We start from the raw sequence: 19,260 nt of genomic DNA on the forward strand, positions 1-19,260 counted from the left end.
GGGTATCCGGGAGGGGGGGGGGGGGGTCTGAGATAATATTTTGTAATTTTATAATGTAAATTTAGAGAAATTTAAATTTGCAGGGGGATTACAAACCCCCTAACCCTCTTCTAGATCCGCGCATGATCCCAGATCAGAATGCAAATTACTTTTCCCCGATGGTGGGTAAAATTTAAACGATATAAACAGTTCTACATCTGTATACTAGCCGACTTTAAAGCAATTTTTTCCCTACAATTTCTTAAAATTACTGATTACTTTGAGACATGTACATACATTTTAAGAGCGACATGGTAACTATACTTCATCTTAAAAAATACCATGCAATTCTTCAAACTCTGGATATAACTGTTATTTCAACAAAGACGAATTAAGGCACGGGAATTCGAAAATTAAAATTAGGTTTGCTTTGATCCACATGGGCGCATAACCTTTTTTGTAAAAAACTAGTAAAAAAAAGTACCCGATTTTTATTGAGCATACTTTTCAAGTATACATGACAAAAGCAAAGATTTACATGTTTTAGCCATACGTCATAATACACAAACAATGACGTCATAATGAAAGAATTTTTATTGTGACATCATAATATATTTACGTCATCAAGATAAATGTAGTTAACGTTTTTTCAAGGAGGTAAGTTGTAAACACGTTCAGAAAAATTAGTAAATATATTTTAGTTTTGTTTACGTAATATACATGTATAGTTGATATACAACTGTTTTGCAGCAAAATATGTGATCAGTACAATGCGGTGGCATATCTCTCTGTCCACAATCGCTGAAGAAGAGGACTCTTCGAAAAGTGACGAGGCAGTGGGGCAATTTACCTCTGTATCATCAACAAGAGAAGCAAACAGCACATTAATGTACTGTGATTTAAACTTAGAACTCGAGAGGAAAATTAATTCTGACTCAATGTTTAACCTTTCAAAATCACCCCTGCAACCAAGCTCAAAGGACTCACCATTTTGTTGTGCTGCATCAGTGTCTTTAGATCTGGAACATACGGGCAGCGAGGTTGAGTCTAATTTTCAAAAGCGTATCAAAAATACGTGCGAAAACATTTTCGTAAGAGAAAACAAGAAAGAAAACAAAATCAACAAATACATGGAAATAAACCGAGACAACCTATCGCAAAATGCAAACACCACCCCAGAGCCAGGTATCGATGACAGTGGAGAGACTACTGATTTAAAGATGGCATCCCAGGTTGGAACCAATTTTGGAGAAAATACAGTACCTCCAGACTATCAAAACGAGGCGAAAAATGAGGAGCTGAGCTTTGAGACAACTCCTCCGTCTTCTTTGGAAGAAAAGTTTGGACACTTGTCAATCTTTGCACCACAAGTCGGCAAAGAAATTCAAAACAACTCCGACATGGAGTCTGTGTCAAGGGCTCTAGTCAGTACCATGTTGGAGAAGTGCATCGAGAGTATCCAAAAACCGACTGTGAACAGTCGTCTTTCTGGTAGGAACACCCCAAATACTGGTACCCCAGTCCTCAAGACGAGGATCGAATACTCTTCACAGGAAATGGCACATCTGGAAAGCGAGCTAGAGAAGAAGATTTCGTCGGAAAAAAGAAATATAGAACGAGAGAACGACTGTCAGTTTAGCCACGGCGATGGCGAGGCTTTGCAGCAATCGGCAGACGATATCGAGATTCTTCGGCGGCAAAGGATGGAAAGGTTGCAGCAGCTGAGGAGCATGCTGGAACAGAAGAAAACAGAGCGGAAGGAGTTCGAGAAGGGCTTAGGGATGAAGTATGCGATGAAGGACGAAAAAGAAATTGTCAAAATGGAGGTAAATAACGTGGAATACGCTAACGACGTATTTTGCAAACAACCAGTATACATGTACATCGTATATCCATGTTAATTATGAAAGTATTATTATTCATATGAAATTGCAATACATGTTAGGCCCTTTGGTGTGTAAAGATATGACTGCATTTTAAATCGATAGACATCAAGAAAAATCATTCCTTGATAATCGAGTTAGGCTATATAATGTAGATTCCAATAACCAAATGGATCTGATTTTGTTTACATATACTTGCACAAAGCAAGTCCACAAATGAATAGAGAAATGTACACAATTCTTTAGCTATTCGGTACAAATATTTATAATGCCCATTCCATAAACCTTTATTTCATTATCTAAAAAAAAAATATATAAAAAGAAACGACAGAAAAATATTCTGATAGTTGAATTGATAAATGTATACACCTGACATTTAATAAGAAGCATGTGAATAAATTGTCGCGATTTTGGTACGTTTTACAGAATGTAAAAAACGTTTTTTGCATTTATCTACGAAATACAAGATGATATAGATTAACATGTACAACAAGTTAATTGAAACCATGTGAAACAAGACAGACACGAATCAACGGGGGAAGAGGAAGGTGTCTTCACAACCTATCCCATCTCTACTTTTTTTTTCTTTTTTTCCCCTTTTTTATTTTTTCTTTTTTGAAACTGTCATTTTTTAAACATTTACTTAAAAAAGGGGGGATATATGAGATGCATTTTTCATGTTGATTTTTTTTTTTTTTACTAAAATGTTCTTTTCTACTAAAATAACAAAAATATCATGGTTTTTAAATTTCTGTTAGCCATATTTTTGTGGAAAAGGCCGTTAAGAAGCCTTGTTTGGAGCAAAACTGAATTATTGTCGCCCTGTACAAAAAATGATTTGCTATATATTCCTTAGAAGAGAGTTATTTCCTACGGAAGCCCATTTAGGACCTATCAAAAAATATTTTTGAATTTGATATAACGAATTCTTGAATTTGTTAAAACGAATTTAAATCGTTATAACAAATTGTTGAATCCGTTATAACGAATTAAATTTGTTATAACAAATTTTAGGAATTCGTTATAACGAATTTAATTCGTTATAACAAATTCGCTGAATTCGTTATTTCAAATTTTGAAATCTGTTTTAACAAATTAAATTTGAAATAACGAATTCTTGAATTCGTTATTTCAAAGTTTTAATTCGTAATTTAATCGGTAATAATATATTTTCATCCAATTTGTGGTAACAAATTTTATGTTTTGGGGATCAAATTAAACAGGGCGGACTTTATTCGTCCCATATCGGCGTACGACGAAATGTGCCGATCAATTGATCGGCGTTAACCGGCGAAATAGTAAATGAAGTGAACTGGCGTAAAAACGAAAGTGGAGGGACATATTGTCACAGCTGTTGCTGTAACCATGGAAACAGATGTAACAAATCCAAAAGACATCTTACTTTATCGGTTTTGCTAGAATTCCTACATTGATAGAAACACAATATTTAAGAACTGCTATCCATTTTCACAAAAAAATTCCATGCAGGATATACAGATTTGTTTCGACAAAAATTGTTTAGTTAACGCTTTTAATCAATGAGCATGTTGATTTATTAAAGGGTACCTGCAGCCCAGCAAATGTTGAACTGATGTTATAGAATTTATTTACCAGAATTAAAAATAATGCAAAAACTGCATCGAAATCGATGCAAAAATAATGGAGTTACGCCTCTTCAAAATGCCTATTTTTACCTGCTTTTAGAAATTTAATCAAGATAAAAATAAAAATGGGGGATAACAAGGCTTCAGTGACGTCACGAGGTCAACACGGGGGAAATTTCCTTATAAAGCTATGCAAAATAAATTCGATTTTATAGCAAAAAAAGATTATGAAAGAGGTCTACTGTTTTGACGCATCTAGTTATTTTAAGTATCGTAGATTCAGAAAGTTGAATCTGTAATTATTTTTTTACAGTCAGATTTCTCTTTAAACGATTTTAAAATTTGCTATTCTAATCGCCTTTTACCGATGAATACGATATCTTTCAACGCTTGCACGGTGTTCGATTTTCGAAGTTTTGAAAAACATTTTTTTTGGCCAGTCAGGAATTGTTGGCGATTCTCCTACCCCACCCCCTCTTTTCACTTTTTTACGATGCCACCTGCCTGAACAAAATATCACGGTTTCCTTACATATACCAGTAAGAAAGAAACCAATATTACTGTATCTCATACAAACACCTACGCTTAGATTCAATATGAAAAAATCCAAGGTTAGGAGGAGAGGGATAATTTATTTTGTTTTTCTTTTCTTTCCAGGGGTTATTGGGGAGGGGTAAGGGTGGTCAAAACATCGACCCCATGTAGCTCTATCCATAACCCCTCACCAAGGTCGATCTGTGTGCCCATCACCAGGGTCTGTATACCCATCACAAGGGTCAGAATACGTATTACCAGAGTTGGTGTACGTATCACCCGGTTCCGTATACACATAACCAGATTCAGTATACCCATCATCAGGACACCAGGGTCTCAATAACTATCCCGAGGGTCAATATGTCTTTGTGCTCATCACCAGGGTCTGTTTACCCATAGCCAGAAATCCACGTAAGCATCACCAAGGTCTCAATGCCTATCACCAGGGTCAGTGTACGTTTCACCAGGGTCTATATGCCTTACACCAGGGTCTGCATACTAGTATTTATTATTAGGGCCAGAGTGCACATCACCAGCGTCTGTATACCCATATCCAGAATCAGTATACCCATTACCAGGGTCAGTTTACCGATAACAAAGGTTAGTGTACCCAATTACAAGTGTCTGTACATGTATACGCGTAACCAGAGTCAGTATACCCATCATCTGGGTCTCAATACCTATAACAATATATATAAGTTTTGAGACCCTGGTAATGGGCACCCAGACCCTGGTGATATGTATACTGACCTTGGTGATATGCATTAAGACCTTCTGACTTGGTGATGGGCACACAGACTCTGGTGATACGTCACTGACCCTGGTAATAGATATAGACATCCTGATAATCGTAATACTGACCCAGGTTATGGGTATACAAACCCTGGTGATACGAACACTGACCCTGGTGATACGTACACTGACCCTGATGATACGTTCACTGACCCAGATTATTTGTATGCAGACCCAGGTGATGGGCACACAGACAATGGTGATACGTACACTGACCATGGTAATAAATACAGACATCCTGATAATCGTAATATTGACCAAGGTTATGGGTATACAGACCCTGGTGATACGAACACTGACCCTGGTAATATGTAGACTATGCTATTAAAACATTTAAAAATCCTGATCCGTGGGGGTAGGGGGTTTGGTGAACCTTTAACTTCAATTTTACAGTTTATTTCCTCCCTTTCATTTCAGTTTTTACCTGGTCCAAAAATATTTGGGGGGGGGGGGGGGCAACTCTTTGTTAATTCACCTTTTATATGTAAATATAAGAAACATGTTTGCTGCGAGAAAACGTGTGCTGAAGGGGGTAGTCTCGTCCCCCTGTCTCTGCTCCACTCCACCCCCCCCCCCTCCTCCACTCCGATGCTAAGTGCCTGTTGTTTTCCTGTAACATTGCTCTTTATTGTTCTCTCAAATACTAATATTTTTTCAACATTTTGGTGTAAATCTAATGTACACACTATTCCTATCTCTCTTAATGAACATTTATAATGTAAAAATCGAATTTTCCTATATTTTTTAAATTGCGTAAATATCAGTTCGAAGTTCCCCCCAAACAGCTTTCGAATTTCCTCCCAAACGTTTACCGAAAAGTCGGTACACGCATGCACATATCCTGGTTATAGTTCCTGGTTGAACTATATAAAAAATAACCTATTCTATACATCGTTCTGATGGAAAGTTGGTTTACGCATGCGCATATCCTGATTATAATGCCTGGCTACATCATATAAAATATTATATTTTTAAGTGTCGTTTACTGTGATGACCCGGCCCAATAATTTCATTAAAAAAAACGAGCGACACAAAATGGGCGTGACTAACAGCATAACCGAAAAACAGTATTGGCTGCGCTGCGTAATAATACATAGCATGTGTTATTCATTAAAAAACAGTAGTTTTAAAATGTTATTTTAAAGTGTAGAAATCATTCTTTAAATATTATGAGTTGATAATTTTGGCCAAGCGTTGTCAAATCTATCATAAATCCCTTCGAGCTTTATTTGATTTTGAACATGTCCCGGCCAGAATCACCTGAGACTAGTAATACTCAAAAGAATGATTCCTTATCCTTAAATCAATTTCTATTCCAGACCGGTATTTTTTTAAGTATAACGTAATCTCACGGTTTGGTGATCTAATGACATTAAAAATGTAGATATATGTTAATAAATCAGCATGCTCATCGATTGATAGCATTAATTAAACAAATTTTTCGAATTTTGCACAGAAACCTGTCGAAACAAATCTGTATAAATTGTATTTTTGGTGAAATTGCATTACTACATATATAACAGTTCTTAAATATTTTGATTCTATCATGTAGGAATTCTAGCAAAGCTGATAAAGTAAGGTGTCTTTTGGAATTGTTACATCTGTTACCATGGTTACAGCAACAGCTGTGACAATATGTTCCTCCACTTTTGTTTTTACGCCAGTTTACCTCATTTACCATTTCGCCGTTTAACGCCGATCAATTGATCGGCACATTTCGTCGTACGCCGATATGGGACAAATGAAGTCCGCTCCGTCTAAATTGTTCCCCAAAACATAAAATTTGTTACCACAAATTGGATGAAAATATGTTTTAACCGATTTAAAAAAACCGAAATTACGAATTAAAACTTTGAAATAACGAATTCAAGAATTCGTTATTTCAAATTTAATTTGTTAAAACAGATTTCAAAATTTGAAATAACGAATTCAGCGAATTTGTTATAACAGATTAAATTCGTTATAACGAATTCCTAAAATTTGTTATAACAAGTTAAATTCGTTATAACGGATTCAACAATTCGTTATAACGATTTAAATTCGTTTTAACAAATTCAAGAACTCGTTATATCAAATTCAAAAATATTTTTTGATAGGTCCTATATGGGCTTCCGTAATTTCCTGTGTTGAAAGTTTTAAGTTATATGCAAACTTATTATACTAGCAGGTATTTTAGCAGCAAAATAAAATTCTAAAAAATACAGCTCATATTGTTTTAATTGTTTTGCTTGTCATAGTGTTGAAGTAGATTCGCCCCCCCCCCCCCCCCCCCCCCAACTGCTACGTGTCTAACAAAATACACAACCTTAAATGGACTCGTTTGAATCTGTGTTACAAGTACTGTACTCTGCATGTACTCTGTTTCTTCAAGATGGTTTCTCAGTATTACACTAATTAAATTGCCCTGTTAAGCATGTTAAGTAACATGTTTTGTAACTTTCTGTATTTTCCACCACTGCTTCGTTTTTAGTGAGCTCCTTGATTACCTGATTACTTCATGAATTCAGTTTTCATTGTTAATTCTAAGAATACTTTGTATATATGCGGTTATGAAATACTAGTATATGTATGTACAAACAATAATTTTTGTCTACATGTTGGAAAATCGATATTTTCATGAAAGTTAAGCTCGTAAGTGGATTGATTTGATAATTCGAAATAGACAAAAACTGTTACAGTACAAGAACAAGTCTAAAATAAGCATCCAGTGGCGTGGACTTCTTCATAACTGTGAAATGTAAATATGATACATGTACCTTTTTAATTCATATACCCGCAATATCAAGCTTAAGAAGTCTACAACTTGGTCACCCCCCCCCCCCCCCCACCCCATCCTCTTTTTTTTTTTTTTACATATCTATAAGGAGGCGAATGAAAATCAGAGGTGGTACTAGTTTTTGACATAGATATCCCAAACTTTGCGTGTATTGACCGATGGTTGAATTGAAAATTACAGGGTTAGGTGACCCTGGCTGCGTGTTTAGAACATCAAAAGTGCTGGACCGTTTTCTGAAGTCACGAATTTGGAATACAATATGTTTCAATACATAGCGATTTTTTTTTTCTTTGGCGCGCAAGTTAAAGAAGTATTGTTATACATGTAAATATTTGTACTACAGGAAAATGGGAACTTTATACTAGTATCACTAAAAAGCAAACACATTTCAAGAGTCTTTTTACTGAGATAGTGTATACCAAAAATATAATATTTGTTCGACCGAAGGTACATTTTCAAATCCTACACGCTTGACATGTGATCCAACTTTTAAATCAAGTAATAAGTGAAACTGGTGTTTTTTACTTAATATATAATATATCACGTCATATTCAGTATATGTTTATCTTGCAGCAAATTGAAGAGGAGCGAGAGATAGAAGAAGACAAAGAGGGCGTGGCTATAGCCAAGGCACCCACCCACGTGGATGTACTCACCGCGCCCACCCGTAGGGGGATCCGGAGTATCTACAGCGAGGTACAGCGGACCCAGTCCTCCGCCAGCTCGGACAGTTCGGACATCACTTGCACTGGTAGACTCTTTTATCAACTACCTGCATGCACGCCCAACTACTATAGTATCAGTCAAAGTGTGCATAAAAAGTAGTACTCCGAGTACATACCCCAATACTCTATACTATAAACAAGCTCTGTCATGTTGTACATTTTGAATTTACCGGATGGCAGTAAATACAAAATTTATACAACATGAATTTTGTATTCACTGCCACCCGGTAAATTCAAAATTTACAACATGACAGCTTCTGGACAAGTCTAATTGTAGCAGGGTTTGATTCCTTTTATATTTTTTCCATTCAGATACCGAAACATGTGATGAGAACGACCTGGTCGTGCTTTCTGACCTTGAGCTGAGGACATACACCGAGGAGAACACTGAATCAGGGGCCAGCCCATCCTACACCGAGAATGTCAATGGAGGTAAGGATGAATGTCTATCATGCAACATATTGTTCACCGCCACTTTTTCGTAGCATGACTGCCATATCTATTTGAATTGCCAAACTAACACACGTTTGATAAAACATTTGCAAAGTATATGTATGTGTCTTGCATTTTTTTACTTGCTCATAAAATGTTTTTTTCATGATTACATACAGGTAACTTAAGGCAAGACTCTCCGAGTGCCTCGGTGTTCAACAAGGCAGCATCAACCGGAAGTGCCAAAACCGAGAAAACTAGGAAGGCGATGAAGGATCCTTATGCAAAGTATGAACATGTGAGGAGGAACCAGCATGTTGGGGATTTGGAAGCTCCCTTTGTAGCAAATACAAAAGTTCCAGATACCAGATTCTGGAAGGATTTGAATGAGAACAAAGTCGTAATTGCCAACAAGTTTGTGATGAACGCAGGTGAAAACAGTGAAGATTTTCAGGAGATATCGAAATGGGTCACCAGAGACATGTGTCCAGCTGAAGAAAGCGAAATCACCAGTTTTTTCGAGAACAGTACTTCATGTTCTTTTCCCGCCAAAATATCACAGAAACTAAAATGTGCCAAAGATATCGTCTATCCCGATGACTTGTTGCAAAAAACAAAGCAAACGAAAAAGAAATTTACTGGAATTGATGCCAAAGAAAAAAGCAAAGAAAAGTCTAAGAGAGAAAAGTCTAAGAAAAAATCACGAGAAACCTCTAAATTAAAGGCAACATCCACCCAGGCGGAAAGTGAGTCTGCTAGTATGCAAACACACGCTTACTTTCGAAACCGTTTGCACACAGAAGACCCAAAAGAAGCAGAGGAAGAAAAGAGACGAGAAATCCGAGACGCCGAGAATCTAGTGTTCTTCCGAACCATAGCGCGAGATAGTGAGTACTGGAAGCCTAGCATTCTAGAGCCACTTCCGGGCTCCAACGGAAGTTCTACGTCACAAAAGCAGCCACGCTTCACAAGTTACAGAGCCGCTAACTCAGGATTTGCTAAATCGAGTGATATCGATATGTTGTTGGGAGGCTCTCAGAGAAAAGAAAGCGCTATTCCTAACGACCCTGAGAACTATGTTAGTGAAAACCAGGCAGAAGAAAATATGTTGTTTTTCAAATATGTCGCAAGAAATCGGTCATTTTTTCAATTCAAGGAAAGCTAAGAGACTCGAAAAAATTAACACTGCAAAATTCATTTATATATGAAAAGCTACAAATTTCAAATGAATGTTATACAAGTGCATATAATAAACAATAAAAGGAGCAAGTACAATTTTTAAAAATATATTTGGGTTTGTTTTTCATTCATATTATCTGATTTCTCGTTGACATTAAACGAGCATGGTCAAGATTTTTTTTTTCAAACTTTACTCCCCCGTTTTTAATGTTTACAAAGTCCTTAAAAGGCAATTCTAATGGTCAGCCATAATTTCAACTTTGGTTTTCAAAATATAAGCGAAATGCGGAGCTCATATTTCATTGTAATGTAAACAAAGCTCGTGCCATGTTTTTGTTTACATACAAAACGTAGGTTTTATATGGTGATAAAAGTTTCGTTTTCCTGAATTTATTTCTCCATCTGTAAGTGTATTATGAACATAATTTGATAGTTTCTAATATTTTTCTAAATTTTGTTTTAAATAATGAATTTGATATTTAACAATCTAAATGATACAGTAACCAAAAACATGGCACGAGAGAAGAGGAATCAGCAACAGCGTTGACAAATCAAATTTCAAGACCGACAGATTACGCAAGGCATCGAAAGCATAGATACTAATCTAAGGTGTGATTACCGATACCTGTTCAATTGTTCTTCGATGCTTTCAACATTCTTTTTATAAAGAGAGTAACGATGCGAATCGTTGAATTTTCAACATACTTTGTCGGAAAGAAGATTTTTTAAATAGTCAGCACCACTGTCACAATGGTAGGAATACAATTATTTCAGTAGCGTTATTACGAAAAATGGTCTGTGAATGTTTACTTTGTTTTTTTTTTTGTGTTTTTTGGTGAATTAATTACTACTCAATATTTTTGCCGATTTCATATTTGATTTTATTGTAAAACATTGATCTTTTAAATTTTTATTAAAGGACTATGTTCCCGAAGAATATCAAGAAGGTAGGGACAACCTTGGTCTAATGAAATTGGGATATATACATTGTAGGTCTATTCAATTTCAATTTAAAATGCGATGTTTTTCTTCAACCTATTATTATTATCATTACTACATGTAGTATTATATTGACAATAGTTGCAATAATTCATATCACATGAGATATGCAACAAATATTTTCGGACCACAAAAAAGCAATCCAGCAAGCAGCCATATCATTCTGTTTATGCAAAAGCTGAAGTTAATGTATTAATTCTCTTTACGTTTTGCGTTTGTAACAAGGATTGGATAGGTATTTCCACATGTACGCTGATCCGGACACCGGACTTATAAATGCCGAGGGGTTCCGATCCGTTTTGCAGTGTCTTCGTCTATGTCCTTCGGAAGCATTTGTCAACAGAGTTTTCAAAGACCACGATAAGGATCGTAAGTGTGAAGTTACAGTAATAATCAATCTTTTTTTTGTCTTGTTCGTACTTTCTGTGGTTTTCTGTAACTGTGCATTTGCAAACAGTTCAAACGGAAATTAATACCCTGAAACCATAGAAAATAGTTTTAAATTTCCGTTAAGTCAGTAAAAATACCGCTAAAACAAAACCTTGGTTTTGGTACGATGACGATCACCAAAACGTAGGTTAAGCATGGAAATTGCCAGGTCGATTCCTTAATAAAACGTATTACTATATCTTGAAAGAAGATAAAAATCGGGAAAAAAAACATCACGAGTGGATGGGTTAAACCGTTGTGATGGAGTTATTTACGCTAATTGATTATATGCATATGCAATCATTTTTTAATGTTGGATGTCACTATTTTATTACCTCTTTCTTAGCCTGCTTCAACATTTGACTTTTAATGAATGAAAACTGATAAGCAGAATCTATTATTTTGACCAGCATCAAAATCGTACATTACTAAAGACGAGTTCATTACAATGATGAAGGGAAATTGGAACTCCAGAGAAGAAATCTACAGCCAATTAGTTAACGCGATTCAAGAGCTGTATGGGACAGATGGCGGGAACTCTGTGGACAATGTCCAGATATCTGTAACTGACCTAATCAGCACACTGACCACTGCGGGGGAGGAGCCCCTTAGTCAAGAGGAGGCATCCATTGTGACGACGGAGCTCGGAAAACTAGACCCCGGCGGCGTCGGAAAAATAAATGGCAGGGGTGAGTATTATTAATCGGAACATCGCTCGGCCTTTTCCGTCAAATCGGAACATCGCTCGGCCTTTTCCGTCAAATCGAAACATTGCTCGGCCTTTTTCGTCAAGTCGAGAAAAGACTCTAAGGTATTTTCTCGACTTGACGGAAAAGGCCGAGCGATGTTCCAATGGGAGTTAGTATCTCTCCACTGTATTTGCAAGGAAATATCGGCAAGGGTGTAGGTGTAGATGTATTTGAGGGTGGGGTGAGGGGAGTTTGTCAGCAAGGGACACAGTCTTGTTTTTGTTGTTTTTTGTTGTTGTTTTTTTGTTGTTTTTTTTTTTTTTTTTTTTTTGGGGGGGGGGGGGGTACTTTTTGGGTGTGAGTTGGGGGATGAGGTGAATGTGGTTGTTGGGGATTTTTAAATGTTTGTTTATTTTAGGGGAATGGTATGCAGTTGTTGTAAATGCTTTTTATGAGTGAGCTAAACAGTAGGATTTTAAGAAGTTGCCTATTTATTGAAGTTATCTCTTAAATTTTTTAACATAACAACTATTGGTGACATAGTCATAAGCAAGTAAATAGTACTTTACTACCGGGTTGTATAATATGAAAATAATACTTGGCCCAATTCATTTTATGCAACTGATGGCATGCATAGACATTTGTGGTTAAAATTGTATAGCAAACAGATTTACATTAAATAATTCTATCATACATTGACTCATACTGTGCCGGAAAAAATCAAAGCAGGAAAGGAATTCTTCCTGTCTCTCACAGCTTTAACAACTTTGCATAGTGGTTCTTTGTTACCCCTATTTCATTTTTTTTTTGTTCAAAACAAGCTTTTCATGACCACCAAGCATAAATTCACCACAAACAATACCAATAAAGTCTCAACCTTTTCATGTTCAAGGCCATTTTCCCCTTTGAAAATGGACATGGTTTAGTGTAATTTGAATACTAGTACTACAGTGTATATTCATACGAGATGCATGCATATATATAATCTGACAAGATTGTATTTTTAAGAATGGTACTCGGTCAGCAATATATATAGCTGTGGTAGCTCTCTCAGTGTAAAATACAGCTTGTCTCGTTTTTATCGCAATGTGATCCTCTTATTGCATTATCATATAGTTAAGCGCAGCCCCGATTTTTACAGACAGACGCTAACAGTGTCATATTTCAAAATCATCGACATTTGGATTGGTAGAGTTATTATGTTTAAATCATAGAATAACGTCGGGAATATATATATATATATATATATATATATATATATATATATATATATATATATATATATATATATATATATATATATATATATATATATATATATATATATATATATATATATACACACACACACATGTGTATGTGCATGTACATGAGATTATCTTTCAAATACAGCATCAGTTGTCTTGGTAACATTGTCAGAATACACAAGAAATGTATAGAAACAATATAGCAATGAAGTTTTTTATCAGTCGTGTAAATTTGATTAAATTTACATGCGTGTACACACATATCACGAAGCAAAAACTATCGTTTTGACATTATAATTTGTAATGTAAAAAACCTTAACTTTTTAATTTGTAATGTCAAAAAAAAAACCCCAGAAGTTTTTGCTTCGTGCACTTAAATTTGATCTGATAAACAAAATTTAGTAAACGACATAAATATATTTTAACCTCTAGTTAGACATCGTATTTTGACATAAACTGAAATGTAAATAACTTGAACTTTTATTTGAAGTGTCAATAAACTGTAAAAAAAAAAAAAAAAACAACGTTAATTTGCTTTGTGAACTCGGTTCAAATTTGATAAATAAAATTCAGTTAACAACATACATATACTTTAAATTCTAGTCAGACATCATACTATGGCTATTTCACAAGCTGATGAATCAGCGGTAAATTGAGAACAAAATCTCTTACTGAATACTTATATTTTATAGTCATACGTGATCGATCTAATTCCTGTTTCCTTCGACTCACCGGTATCGTATGACCAGAGTCGGAAAATCTAATGTGGTTGTTTTCGAGGAATCATTTTGTTAAGATGATATTTCCATACCACAAATGCCTTTGATCCTAAATGTTCTGTCTGAATTAAGGAGGCTGTACGATCAACAAATTAACCACCAGATCCACCTAAAATTTTAAAGATTTAAAGATTTGTTTAGCTATCAACTATAATACTATCTAGTAAAGAAAAATTCCATACTTTTTTTAAATTGGGTATTTTCCTATATTTCTATATGGAGCTCTTCTTATTAAGGAGACCAAAAAAGTCTCGAAATAAGCACGACCATCGAGCTGTCTTAAGTTTGCTAGATGGTCAACAATTTCAATCATCATATCTGCCTTAAACTTTTACATATGATATTTTTGACATTAAAACTATAGAACATTTTCTTATTTTCTTCGTCTAAAGGAAGTAAGTATAGCCTAAAAATGTCCACAACCACCCAAATATCTTAACAATAAGACATAAGACGATCATTTTTTGTTTAGATGCTGAACATATTCAACTTGTCTTAAAGGGGCATAGTCACGATTTTGGTAAAGTTCTTTTTTTCTGTTTTTGTTATTTACAGTGCTTTAGAAAATGCATTTCTAGCAATCAAATGAAATTTGAGGGTCAGATATAAGCAAGATACAGGGCTCACAATTCTTTGTCATGTAAACAAGGCTCGTGCCCTGTTTTTGTCAACATAGGTTCAATATACCAGTAAAAATCTTTTTCAAGCTGATTTGTCAATCCTCTTATTCATTTTAAGCATGAATAATCAGTTCAAAACGTTTAACACATTCATTTTAGGACTAAAACTTGAATTTTATGTTCAAATTTCAAAATGTAAACAAAAGTTTTGTTTACGTACCAAAGAATTGTAAGCTCTGCAACTCGCTTATAACTCCACGGATGACACTCAAAGTTTGGTTGTCCATTAAAAATGCCTTACTGGAGCATAGTAAACCTTAAAATCGGAAAAATAATTTTTGACCAAAATCGTGACCATGCCCTTTTAATGTCTAAGTAGCGTTTATAGAATGGGTTCCCCGATATTTTTGGTAGTAATCCGTCAATTATTAACATGCGCTACATTAAAATGATTTTATGATACCCTGGCGCATTGATATACAGTATGTATTGGACAGAATTGATCATTATGTCCTTTCGTCTTTACTCTCTCTCTTTCTTTCAGAATTAATAGAATTTCTGCACGGTGTTTCTAAAGAGAGGACATCCTTAGATAGAAGAGGCACCATTGAACAAGAGGGACCGGAATCCTGATATATACAGCGACCACGCCCTGATATATATAGTGACCACGCCCTGGTTTCGATATCGATGTTTAACCTTGGTCAACCTAAAGTTTCAACACGCACCCGTTTTCTTTTTCATAGATTTATTTTTTATTTCTTTTATTTTCGATGTGTCATTTTTTTTTGTCATGTAACTTGATAAACTATGGATCCTCTTTTTTTCTGCAATTCACACAAAAATTTGACAAATGTTTATTATTTTCCATATTTTATCCCAGACAAACAAAATATCATTCACTCTCGATAAATGTTAGCTCTTGATGCGCTTTAGATTAACATTTTTATATAAGTAAAATATTTGAAAGCATGCTTTTATATTAAGTTTAAATTGTATTTAAAAGAAACAAACAAACAGCGACAATAATAGAAGAAAACCATTTCAAAAAACTTGTATTTAATACGATTAGATAAATGCTGCACGGTAGTCAATACAAATATCAATGAATTTTATATGAGTAGACATATAAAAAAAAAATTTATGTATCGCAATTTGATGATTAAAGGTTATGCTGATCTTTTCAATGTAAACGTATTGTGTACAGACGCATGCGTTTGACTCCATACGTTAATTTATATGATTAAAAGAAATCCCCAAAAATGCAGAATCCCGCTTTGTACGAAGAAGATCATGCACTCTCTAACACATGAAGACTACCGAAACATACATTGAAAAAACCCAATCCAAACTACGATTTTCAAGATACATGTATACAAACATGTTAGCTTTTCAGGTTTCTTTTTTTGGGGGGTTTTGAAATTGCATGAATCAAAAATATATCAGGAATGTAGGAAGCCTTTTCTACATTTTATTTTACGCAATACGTAATTTTATGATATACATACATATCTCTCTGTATATTTCACATTATCACGAGTAAAAGAATTGCTTAATGCGATAAAATGAGATTAATTTCATTTAAACCGATTCATGTTCTGAGCGTAGTATCTGCTTGCGTCATGTTCCAGAAATTAGCCGTCATGATGACAAGAGCTGATAACCCTTCCGCACGAATCTCACGTTCATGGCGTGCGCTTGAGCTGAAGATGTAGACCCTAGCTTTATATCCATAAGCCACGAACCGTTTTATAGTGCGTGCAGGCTGAGATTTTTACATGTTGGTGGCCCCGAAGCCAGGTGCAAAAAGAAAACAGGGTATTAACAGTTATATGGACACCTTTTCACATCAGTCGATAAGAGAGAAAGTTGATGGTTTTTTTGTTGTTTTTGATATTTTTATTTATTGATAATATCACATTATATATATAGTATGACGATCGAGAGGGAAAAATGAAACGCATTTAAGTATTGAATGTTGTCTTTAAAACATAAACAAAGCACTTCAATGTTATTCCCACAATGTTAAGATCAATGAAGTATCATCGAAGTACTCGTGTTCAATACCAGGGATGGTTTTCTCGCAAGTATAAAACATTGATTTAGTGTTACACTATGTATGTACTATGTTACACTAGTACTATGTAACGCATTGAGTGAAATTCGATCCCATCTCCTCTTCGCGTTCCTTTTCGCACGTGTTTTCTTTTCTAAAATATTCGGAGACGCAAATATCATTTCTGGGGTTGTGATTTCAATCAATATGTGTGTTATAGAAGTCTCAACTATCAAAAATAGATAGCTCACCGCAAACGTCATGTATATAGTTTATATAAATTCGCTATGCAAGTGTATTTTAAAGTTCATAATTATCCATTATCCCCATTCATTAGAAAAACAGCAACATTCAAATGAATCAAAATAAAAACTAAATACAAACAAAGGAACAAACACGATTGGATTCAGGACCCCTGACATTATGAGGATGCGTTTAGGGCGAATATGCTCATTTCTTAAGAGAGATAACTCTTACTTAGAAAATAAGACCCTGTTGTTTCTTTTTAATTTTTTTTTTTTAGTTCTAGGGCTTATCTGAGAAGCATTTTAAAAAAAGATTCTTTTATGGCTCTTTTAGTTCCTATTCCTACGCTTACAATGTTGCCAATACGATTCCAGAAGCTACACTTTGAATTGCCAACGGATTAACTTAAATTTTTTTTTTATCTATGATTGTGAATTTTGAATTAACTTTGACAAAAAAAAATCAAGTCCCATTTGCTACTGGGGGGAATTCGGGTCATGACGGTTGAAATTTGCTCTGGTATTTCAGTCCTAAAAATGCCCCGGTTTTTATTATCTGCGGTCCTTGTTTTGCCATGTCCGACAAATGTCCTTTACTTCGTATCTTTGTTATATTAAACACACATTGCTCGAGATACTGAGAATATAAAAAAAAGTTTCCAAACAGAAACGCTTTAAAATTTACGGGTTACCTCTCCTCGTGTGGTACATTATTTTTACACCAAGTTGCAATTTCACAATTCAGAAGATAAAAAAAATCTACCAATACATGCGCCACCACATGAAATTAAATTACCAATTCCTAACTAAGGTGAATTTAACAATTTTGATTGATCTATACTACATCAAATACATATTTTAAAGCTATTATAGGGCTGACATGGACCAAACTTGGGTGGATGTATGTAGTCAATTAAATGAACTTTGTGCACTTAAAACTTTTTTAAAGAGTTGTCTGCCCTTTAGGAAAATCGATAAAATCATTTTCTGAAAATATGTATGGTAAACTATGAGTCATTTTCGCATATTCGAATACGGAGAAAGCCTTTGCAGCATTTTACCAAGAGAAATGTGAGAAAATAACTTGTACTAAAGAAATATATTTAAAAATGCATTTTCCCCATAGACTTCAATGTTAACTTCAACATATGATAAATTTATTAAAATTAATTTTTTTTTAAGATTTCAAAGGTGAAACTTTATTATTTAATAAACCCTTTAAAATCACACTAAGATTTTAGTGATCAAAGTTGCAATCTATTAGATATGAAATATGATAGTTATGGATGGACGACCTTAAAGCCGCGGGCTTTGCTGTTGCAAAAAACGCACGCATATACTTGTGTGTACAACTCTCTGAGGGCTTACGCACATGCATATAGAATAAACAACATTAAAGATATGTTTATCAATTCATAAATACCATTGTATTTTTTTCTAGTATATTAAAAAAAGTTAATTTAAATATCGCTATATTTTTATGTCATTCTTTTTTGGACACAATCGCTCAAAATCTGCAACATCAATGAAGTTGAAAGGCCTTTTATAATTGCTGATAAACTAAAAAATTCTGCGATGAAAAGTCTTCATAAAATATCATTTAAAACCATCTTTATCTTTTGGGAAAAAATATCAAAGAAAGTTGTTTACACATTCCATGAATAATAAAAAAGTGAAAACTATTTTGTTTATTTCTCGATTTGTTTTGTTTTAATTTAAAAAAAAAAACCGCCTTGATATTCAAGATTGTATACGAGATAACATATCTTTAAATTTTTTCAAAGTTCATATGTTCATTTCCTGTCCCTTTGATGTCTATAGAAAAATATGTATATAGGCTGGTATTTGAAATCAGGTTTTAAAGTTTAAAAAAAAAATAAATTCATCAATAAAATGCATAAATTTGTTTCAACTTTGCCATGCTTCATTTATGGAATTGAGTTTGTTTACATACACTAATTCTCCAAACGCATTTACGCATGTACACTTTGGGATTACGGTTACGATTTCATCATATATAAAACCAATACTTCAACATCGGAGCACATTTCGTACACCCGGGAGCAAACGGATCGATAAGTAGGTCAGTTTGGAGTGTCCGGGATAGGGGAAACACGGTCACCTACATGTTGGGACTGATAACTGACACTGGTCAGTCTGCCGGACTGATAATTGCTAAAACAATACTGGACCAAGTATGGTCTCATTGATAAAGTTTGACCCATATCTGTTATTAACACCCGAGCGCCCTCACTCTTATTGCAAAGTAAAGGTATTGATTGTAATATATTA

At 34.6% G+C, this 19,260-nt stretch overlaps 2 protein-coding genes across 2 annotated transcripts; both read left to right on the forward strand.

Moving 5' to 3' along the window:
• The first annotated feature begins 601 nt into the window (after window positions 1-601).
• On the forward strand, window positions 602-10,012 carry LOC128181579 (uncharacterized). Its single transcript, XM_052850034.1, has 5 exons — window positions 602-636; window positions 730-1,805; window positions 8,142-8,319; window positions 8,606-8,725; window positions 8,905-10,012. Exons 2-5 carry the CDS (start codon window positions 750-752, stop codon window positions 9,888-9,890), a joined length of 2,340 nt encoding a protein of 779 aa, XP_052705994.1. The 5' UTR covers window positions 602-636; window positions 730-749; the 3' UTR covers window positions 9,891-10,012.
• A 618-nt stretch (window positions 10,013-10,630) lies between these two features.
• LOC128181672 (uncharacterized) lies at window positions 10,631-16,068 on the forward strand. The gene is made up of 5 exons (XM_052850154.1): window positions 10,631-10,698; window positions 10,824-10,851; window positions 11,129-11,272; window positions 11,743-12,021; window positions 15,212-16,068. Exons 1-5 carry the CDS (start codon window positions 10,696-10,698, stop codon window positions 15,298-15,300), a joined length of 543 nt encoding a protein of 180 aa, XP_052706114.1. The 5' UTR covers window positions 10,631-10,695; the 3' UTR covers window positions 15,301-16,068.
• Window positions 16,069-19,260: the final 3,192 nt, after the last annotated feature.

This window comes from Crassostrea angulata, chromosome 4 (genome assembly GCF_025612915.1).
Source record: "Crassostrea angulata isolate pt1a10 chromosome 4, ASM2561291v2, whole genome shotgun sequence".
In the NCBI taxonomy this organism is placed as follows: Eukaryota; Metazoa; Mollusca; class Bivalvia; order Ostreida; family Ostreidae; genus Magallana; species Magallana angulata.